The 9,981-nt window shown below is 41.2% G+C and overlaps 1 protein-coding gene across 1 annotated transcript in view; it reads right to left on the minus strand.

Annotated features, from left to right (window-relative positions):
* Positions 1-9,095, minus strand: part of IPO7 (importin 7) — a 38,719-nt gene extending 29,624 nt beyond the window's left edge. Inside the window, exon 1 of the mRNA XM_087745180.1 lies at positions 8,840-9,095. Coding sequence (XP_087601306.1) covers positions 8,840-8,923 — 84 coding nt within the window. The 5' untranslated portion in view covers positions 8,924-9,095. The remainder of the gene's footprint in view (positions 1-8,839) is intronic.
* Positions 9,096-9,981: the final 886 nt, after the last annotated feature.

Consider the following 9,981-nt stretch of genomic DNA (forward strand, 5'->3'; position numbering starts at 1 on the left):
AAATAGCCAGAAAAACCCAAGCGCAGCAAGTTTACAGTGACCTTTAACAAGGTATGAATTCATTATATAATAATCTAAGAAACAGATGGCAACTATGTTTTAAAACTAAGCCCAGCCTTAAGCAAGCCTGTCCAACTCATAGTCCATCTTTCTACAAAAACAGCTTCAAGTGACCATTTATGCATTACTGCGGCAACTGTCAGCATACCTATACAACAGCAAACCAACAGTACGGAGACCTAAATGGAGTGACATCCGCGGAGTAACAACTTTGCAAGGATTTGCAAAAGTTCACTTTCAAAGAAAACAAAACATGTTTTTTCTTACAATAATGAGAAATGTCATTGGTACACTAAATGCGATATTGTACTTTCAATACGAGGAAACTAACCTTAACATTATTATAGCATCCTTTACCCACCTTTCCTAAGCATCAAACCCCAAATTTCCCTAGGAAAAGTGAATTGTAATGCTTAAAAACTAACTCTAGTTTTTATAACTGGAAAATGACATAATTTTCCTCGAGTTCAAGAGTCAATGGACATGAGCTGCAGTGAGGGGAAATTCCTATTTTACAAAAGGAAAAAAAAAAAAAAAATCACAAGGGTGGCCAGGGTCTGGTACAGTCTGTCCACAGAGGCTGTGGGACCTTGTCATTTGAGATATTCAGAACTCAATTGGACAAGTCCCAATCTACCTCATCTAACTTCGAAATAGTTTTGCTTCAGGGGGCTGGACGAGATGCTCCACAGAGGTCCCTTCTAACCTAATTACTCCATGATTCAAATTGCCAAGATACATTTCTGCTTTATCTCCACTGACACGTCAATATTGTTTCATACACCCTTTGCGGCACTTCCATCAAAGACAACTGCATAGATCTACATAACTTAATCTTTAAACTCTTAGGAGAACACCTCTTACCTACTTGTTACTCAGTTTACTACTCCGTACATAAAGCAAATAAATTAATACTTTGGAAACCATTGAAATTACACTACTCATTTATCAAAAACAAATGACTGTCTCAGTTACTGCAGCAGAGCAAGTTAATATCCTAAAGAGACACAATGAGAAATTATCTTCCTATTCTTTTAGTAGGACCAAAAGCTCTTTTGATGGTATGAAGTATCAACATTCCTCCTAAGTATGTAACGCTGCCCAGCTCACTCCTACAGCACCAGGTTCTTCTCTTCAACTTTAACTTTCCCTAGCAAATTCAACGTTCTACTATGAACAAGTGTAAAAGGGACAGCCTGGGACATGACATTTGTTTACGCATTTGTACTTAGATTTGATTAGCGTAGCTTGTTTTCTATCTCCTGTTATTCAAAACTGATTTTAAATGAAGAAACTAATTGACTTAAGAAACTCCCCAAAATGTTAAAACGTTGTTGTACTTATTCATCCTGTGCACTAAAAATCTACAGGCTACAGAAAACACACAGAAGCAACACTCACATCTGGTCCAACTGATGTGTTTATTTGTAGATTGCATTTTGATGAATTGGGAGTAACCAAAATTGCAATATAAGCACGCATCTTTCTGACCCACATGCCTCTGATATCCCCAAAGTCCTGAAGAAGCAAATACACTTTCAAATGAAAAAAAGTATTTGTTTTCAACTGTCAAGTAATGGTTCAATAAACATATTTAAAATAAAATTTACTTGTTGGTATTAATTTCTACTACAGCTCCAGGTCCGTTAAGTTCCTTCTTTTCTTAAGTAACATTAACAGACACACTTCTGCAACACATACCAAATGACATTAGACCCTAATTCAGCACAGTATTCAATTATATGCTTAACATTAATGTCAGCGGAAGTACTCCTGTACTTAAATGTGTTACTATGAACTTGCTCAAGAAAGCTTTCAGTTTCAATAACCTTTGACTCACCTATGAATATGGGCATGTTACAGTCTGCCTAAAATGGACTTAAAAGTGCAAACGGATGTCTTTCCACAATGACTATGATAAACTTAACAGCTACCTTTTCAACAGCGAAAATTTGCAATGTATTTCACGTTTGGAAATTGAAAGGCATTTAGTTCTAGAATTTTAAAAATGAAGGATTGCTTTCCCTTTTTCATGATAAATGACAACTATCCTTTTAATAAAAACTATCCATTTCAATAAAAAAATATGGAAATAGCTTAAGAACTATGAAGGAACTAACAGGAATAACAAAACAAATTGAATAAAAAAAATGTTGTGTTTTAAAAGCAAAAAGCAACAGAAATTAGACAGTGTACAAAAGTGCCACACATTGAAATCTAATAAAAAAACCGAAGAATAATCTTTTCTTCATTAAAAAAAACAGGACTGAGCCTATGCCTGTAGCAAGCTACAGAAGCTCTCCAGAAATGTCAATTATATTAGTATGTGGGATTAATATATTTTCACTGGATTCTTTGAACTATAACAAATTTTAAAGGATAGGACCAAAACATCTATACCATTATCTTGTTTTTTTAAAATCTTACAAGTATCATCCTTATTAACATCTCAAGCATCAGACACCAACCAACCACAAGGATGAGCTACTTCATCACCTTTAGTGGTTCAAAGCAGTGATTCAGACTAGAAATAATTTGTGCTTTTAATACAAGGTAGCATAAGTAAAATACCTTGTACTTTTCAAACAAAGCCTCCTCTTAATCCGTTCAATTCATAACTAAATTCACACAGAGCTACATTAACACTTCTATGCATTCTATATGCAATATAAAGGACTTCCAAACTCTTTACAATGACCCCCTTCCCACGTCACTGAAAGGAAGGTGATTCCAGAGAAACTGAAATGTGGGGAGGAGTAACGACAGCTACATGAAGGCATGTGTGTACTGAATGGTCAAATAAAATCCCAGGTACTACAATAACCTGTCATTTGCTCCCTTGTTTCGCTTTACTATTAAAAAGAACATCCAATATCTTATTGGCACCCAAAAAAACCCAACTAAACTTAAAATAAGACACCACATAGGTGCTAACTTTGTATCTACGGCATTAAAAGTACCGAACACATCCATTTCAGCTATTTTAATCTTTAGTATTTTTACTCTCCAAAGATGGCTGCCTCTCAGGACATCATGTTCCTCTTCAATGACAGCACTGCTAAAAAAAAAAAAAACAACGAAACAAAAAAACCACACCTATTTTAGGTACATATTCTATACAAATACTAGCTTGAATACTTTGCTATACAAAAGGTGAGCTGCAAATGAAGATTCATTAAAGGTCTATCAGGGAACTATCTGAACAGAGGATTCTGCCGGCCCATGCGTGCCCCAGTGATGCCACTTCCATGAAAGCCACTGGCAAGTAGTGTCATTCTACACAGAAGTCCAATGGCACCAGCATGCGAGAATTAAAATCAGGATTTCACAATGGTTGCTATCACATACTCTAAACTGCATGGAGAGTAGAAACAATTTCTATGACTTTAAAGTTTTGACATCCACAAAACTTTGTCTTTTATTCTCTTACTCCTTGTTTACAAATACCCTTTTAAAAAAATATTAGAGAACTACAATGATAACTGAAAAAAATAAATGGTTCTGTCACAGTCAAAGTCTGTTTCCCAATATGTAACTCAACATTTTAAAAAAACAAAACCAAAACTGATCTCAAGTCCTTCCCCCTTACAAATCCTCCAACATGCCTTGTCACTGGTATGACTTTGTTGTCTAAGAGCCAAAGAACTCAGGGACTTTTCCCAAGAGCAATCTTTGCTATGCAGCCTCGCTAGCTGAGGAATGTATTCTATCAGACCACAAACGCTGCACCACTGTCTGTTAATATCAATCACTGTTCCAGAACACACAATCTTTTTGCATATTTCACTGCAGTTTTTCCTAGCAGAGTTGGTTTGTTAGCCGTGTGCTAAAACACACTTGAGAAAAGTGTCATGCCAGATACATAATCTGAAATATAAATGAAGTTTGAAGTTAACATTAAAAAGACCAGTTCATGGCATATGAACTATCAACAATTAATTATGATATGCAAAAGCACTTTTTCCCTAGTAGTGATACTCACTAACGTCAGTTAAATTCATCTTTAATACTAGAATTATTCATATCTCATACAAAGCCTGCATGCCACTAAATGATAAAAACAAGAAGCTTCTTCTCGGGTAAGAAGACCTCTGTGCACTCTTCTTAGACATTAAGAATTTAACATACCATAACAGACACAATACTATAGGTACCTCCTTTACTGTTACCAAAAAAGCAAAACAGAAGGGTAATACTTACTGTATGTTGCTGAACTAGAACCCTAGGTTATTTATATAGTTATTCAAAGTAGCACACATTTAAATAAAGGTTACTTTTTTTTTTAAAGGAGCTGAAAAAATAGGAATTCAACGCATCTCCCCCATTCCAATTTTGAAAAAATCTACATGCAATTTTTGATCTAGACCATAACAGGACTAGATGAACACAACTATTATACTGAGATGAAACAGTTTGGGTTTTTTATAGAAAGGTAAGGTCAGGAACTGTTAGGCCATACTGAATCAGCAAACTGCCCTGTAGCACTCTTTCAATTCTTTTTTAAGAACTCAGCAGGTGTGGAAGTCATTCTGACCTCAGGTTTTTGCAAGCTAGTTCTGCCACCTCTTTATGCAGCCACAATGTATATGTAAATCCAGTTTAAGGTCCACAAAAAATACATACACGCATATCTTGCAAACATCCTTGATGCTCATTTCATCAGAATACTGTCTGCAAGTTCTGAAGCCCATCTGCTCTTGTGTTCGCAGAGGAAAAACGAATGAGCTCCTAGCAAAGGCTAGCTAAGCACACATGGTAACTATTTGCTAAGTCATGAGAAAGTGGCAAGTCGCCCTGCCTGCTAGGATTTTATCTTGTACTGGTTAACATGCATCAAGAATGTAACTTCTTCCTAACCAAGACAAAGCTCCCTTGGTTCCTTACTGCCCCCAAGGGGATTTCTGGTGTTGGACCAGCCTTGATACACAAAATTTAAAACCATCCTTTCCCAAAGCATCTCTCACCTAGCACACACCAAAATATATAGATGGAAGATAAGGGAAGTGAAAAGAATCAAGTACTTTTGGCAAAATATCATCATAATTTTAAAGGAGAACCCATGATCTGATAATCAGTGCCAGGAAACATGCTTGGTTCTTGTTCTTCCTCACACTACAATATATAGCCATAGGTGTTATACATGAAGACCATGTTAGAAAAGGTTAAAAAAAAAATTAAAGATGGGGGTAACACTATAAATACCTACCCCAAAGGATCCAACACATAGTATTTAAGCATTTGGAAATTCCCGGATAAAAGGCACTGCATAATAAGCAGCTTGCTTTTTCCCCTTTGACAACCTTTCACTCCAAAGCTCCCCGTAGTTAAGAGTCCAATCATTAAATTTAATCATTCCATCGTTCTGACATTCGTATCTATTAAGCAGGCAATGAAAGACACTGAACTAGGCCCTACTGTATTGTTAAACCGATGGCGTGCAATGGCGACTAGTCAACAAGCTAAAGCATTTTTCCTTCCCCCATCGCTTATATTAGAACATTAAAAGGTTTAAACATAACTTCTGAAAGGCAGTTTTTCAGTAGAGCAACAGGATAACATTTTCCTAAACAAACTCTGTTAAGCTTTTGACTTAAAAAAATTATGAGTTATTGGGGATTGCTCTTTTTTTTAAAAAAAAACATCGTCAGACACAAAAATTGGGTGGTTAGTCTGAAAAGATGTCTTAATAGCTCATATGTACTGGGGTTAACCTCAGATACTTACAAGACATACGTAACAGTTAAGTTATAAATTCCCTGGAATTACAAAGAAGAAACCTGCAAGGAAAGTACTATCTAACAACTGTGCCTTATAAATATGTTGATATTAGAAGATGAAACAACACTGTGTATTATTTTCAGAGTGTCATTCCATAGCTGCATAGTTAAAAATATCCATTTTCATCACCATTTCTGGGGAACACTTTATACACACAGTACAGACTATTTCAAAAGGCAACAACATCTTCTTGCTGCTTTCCAATAGCTTACTTGAAGAGTCTGGTTTCTAAGTCCTTGTAAAACACAGCTTTCCCCTGTAAGACAGGGACAGAGATGGGCAAACCCCTCAGGGTACATAACCAGCTGGAAATTACATGACAAGCTGTCGGACACAAGAGCTAGTGGTATCATTCCCTGTAACTTATTTTCACAGAGAGGAAAGTAAAGTCAAAGAGACCGAGATACCTGCCTTTTTTCTTTTTTTTAGCATATCTAAACTCTAAAAGTTCTCACAGCACTTCATGTGCAGGCAATATGATCTGATAAAATTTAGTGAAAGAAGAAATAAAGCATAGAACAATTCATGACTTAGCCAAGGTGAAAGGAAAAATAACACAGCCGTGACAAACCAAGAATCATACACGCCGGTCCCCTTCTTCAGTCAGTGGAAACTTTGTTGATTATGATGAAGATGATCTAGATACTTAACTCTTCCATTAATCAGGAATATCAATTACTGACTGAAGCACATTCTTTTCTGATAAGGTAAAATGACCATTCTACTGAAAACCAGTCTCATCAGCTCAACAGAGGCATTTCAGACAAATTAAAGGTAAACTAAAAGGTCAACCAAGGGCAACTATTAAACTTAAATTATAAAAACACTTGTGTGTGCCTGGCTGCGTGCAAGAACAGCGGTCACTGCTGTAAGATTTCATCTTTACAGAGAAAGAGACCCTCATACCTGAAATAAAATATTAACTGGTAACAGAATTGCCCTAACAATTAACAAATGTCGACCAGTATCCTGCAAGCAAATGCACAACTGACTGCAGTAAACCTATGCAAAACAAAGACCATGCATGTGACAAACTGCACACATGTACAAGTGCTTGCAGATTTAGGGTTTAAGAAATATTTTTATCACAAAAGGTCTGTGAAAGATCAGTGAGGCTACATTTCCAATAATAGAGAATTCTTACGCATTGGTTCAACTTTTGGTGCTTTTAAAGGGGCACAGATATCTGGCTTTTATATCAATTTAATACTTGTGTAGTACATGACAGACCACGATGTTTTGATTCAAAAGTGTGAAACACAGTCAGTTGCCGGTGAGCATGATCATTCATGCAACAGAGTTAGCCATTTGCTGAAGACCCCGACTGGCAGACAACGTAATTTCCTGCATGTTCAGCAACTCAATACCTGCAGAAAATAGCTAAAATAGATTTCAAGCAAGTTACTATATATAGATATTGACATACATAGAACACAAAAAATTGCATTTTGAAGCCAGCTTAAGATTTCATACATATTACTGTCTTTATAGGCAATTACATTATTTTCAATTTTGGTTTAAATAAGAAACACTAAAATACTTTTTACGGAAGTATATGGAAAAGATAGCCAATTACTTCATACAAACCTCAATTAAATATTGAGTAGTTTTACAGCTATCTATTTCAAATGCACCTAATATTTATTTGCCATTCACTTGTTAAATGACATGCAGGAATTCAGCTTAATTACACTTTTTTATAATATAAGAAGCTATACCTTTAGTTTTTGAAAGTTTCTCTACTGCCAGCAGAACATTTGGCCCACCTTTATGTAAGCTCTGCTGAACATCTGTTGCATTAAACGTATTTTTTCAGGCCTAAAGTCTGCTTAAGAGCAACAAAGAAAAACGTTTGTGGAAAAGGCCAACTAAAGGCACCACAAGAGCTGCCACACAGGCTTATCCTTCACCTCCTCCATCAAGCTATCACCTTTTCTCTGAGTCAAACACTAGAACACCTTTTATTTCAAAATGTCTAAAAGTCCCGTGGCTGTGTCTCATCAATAAAGAAAAGTTTTCACCTACGGGGCAGAGTTAAGTCGAACAAAAATATAACCTTCTTCCAAAATTGAAATCTGTGGAAGCAGGACCTGCTGGTTTTGTTATATTCCAATATGACACATGAATGTAGTCAAAGCGGATGACATATCTGGGTTGGGAACCCAGTCTTCCCCCGTCTCTTGGGCACGTGTCGATACTACACCCAGAAAGCACACCTAGCTCGACAGCGCCGCCGAACCCGGAGCCCAAAGGGTTTGTACCAACACCAAAGAACGCCAGGCTATATCAGATTTATTTGCGAACTCAGCCCAGGCCACTCTTACACTAACAGGCTGCACTACTTATAAAGCGATACTGCACTACTTATAAAGCGATAGGGGTCTTGCTACCTCTTTTCCCGTTGACAAATTGCTGCCTTCCACATCCAAAGACTGTCCTTAAACAGTCCTAGGCAGGACTGGGTCCAGCCTCTGAGCCACTGGGGGCCTGCGCCACCGAGGATTTTAAAACACCTCTCTACAGATTACCTTCCGAGCAGGAAGACAATGGAGGTAATTTGTTACCGACAGGAAAGGCAACGGGGGCCTCCTACCCAACGCCGACCGCTTTCTGCCGCTAACCCCCCCCGGCCTTGCCAACCCCGCCCGGTACGGCATGGCCTGGCCTGGCCCCGGCCGGAGGCCCTGCTGCCATGTGCCGGGGACAATGCGAGTCGGGCGGCCGGGCCCGGCCTGCAGCCGCCGTGACACCAGGCGGGGCCCGGCGGCGGGAAGGGGCCGAGGGCGCGGGGAGACGGCGTGAGGGAGCGGGGGGGTGTGCAACCGCTCCTCTCAGCCCCGTCTCCCCGCGCCCTCGGCCCCTTCCCGCCGCCCCCGCCGGGCCTGCCTCGCTTCCCCCTCACACAGGCCCGCCCCGACCCCCCCGCCCGCCCCGCCGTCCCCCCCGCTTTCCAGTATCGCAGCGGCCGCGGCCCCGGCCCAGGCCCCGTCGGCGCCCTCACCTCGTTAAGCTGCCTCTCGGCGGCTTCCCGCAACGCCGGATCCATGGTACCCCGCAGGGCCTCGATGATGGTGTTGGGGTCCATGGTGGCGGCGGCGGGGGGAAGAGGAGGAGGCGGAGGGCAGGGGCCGGGGCCGCGCCGCGCCGTGCGCACATGGACCCGCCGCCTCACAGCGGCCGCCGGCGCGAAAGGAAGGGAAAGCGCCAAAGGCCCGGATAGAGCTGCCCCCCGCCGCCGCCAGGGAGCGGCGCCCCTTCCGCCGCCCGCGCCCCGCCCCCGCGCCGCGCGGCGCCACGGGACCTGTAGTCCAACGGCCGCCCCAACGGCCGCCGCCGCGCGCCCAACCGCCGCCCGCCCCGCCAAACCCAAGCGGCGGGTGCGCTCGTGGGGGGGCCGCGCCGCCGCCCCCGCAGGCTGAGGGGAGGCGGGGAGGGGAGGGACGGAGAGGGGTCCGCCGCTTGGTTCCCCCTCCGTGTGAGGGCTCGGCGCTCGGCTCTGCGGGCGGGGAAGGGCGGCACGCTCTCTGCCCGGAACTCATCGGCCGCGTTGAGGTTAAGCGGAATCCGTTCTTTTATCGAAAGTCCCTCCTTTTACCACGTACGCTTCCCGCTTTCAGAGCGGCTTGGGTGGCTGGTGAGGAAGGAGGGATGCGTGGAGGCATGGGTTTCCTTCAGAGGTGCTTGCTTTATAATGGGCACAGCGTGCAAACAGGTCTTAAGCATTTGGGAAAATCCAGCGTTTTGTTCTGCTAGTTTTAGCAAAAAAAATCAAAAAAAAAGTCCGGAAGATTTGTCAGAAATTCGTCAGAAAATCAGCATAAACAGAGCGGTCGTTTCTGGAGGGGTTGACTCAGTCACAAAATCAGAATTGGGCTGCTTAAGTTGGTCCTCTATAAGTCACTTCTGCAGGCTTTGTCCTACAAGCGTTTAGGCACTGAAGTAATTTCACTTCCATGAGTAGTCAGGGTAAAATAAGCAATGCTATTTGTAAGTTAGGTGCACAGTGATCTGTAAAATGTAATTGGTAGTATACAGAGTCATTCACTGTCACGTTTTCATTTGGGGGATGACATGCAGTGATGTACTTAAAATTCTGAGAGCTATTTTTGTGAGAGTAGTTTATTGAACAGTCAGATAATACAA

This window comes from Nipponia nippon, unplaced genomic scaffold (genome assembly GCF_047370975.1).
Source record: "Nipponia nippon isolate SJK-2023a ecotype South Korea unplaced genomic scaffold, ASM4737097v1 scaffold_10, whole genome shotgun sequence".
Classification (NCBI taxonomy): domain Eukaryota; kingdom Metazoa; phylum Chordata; class Aves; order Pelecaniformes; family Threskiornithidae; genus Nipponia; species Nipponia nippon.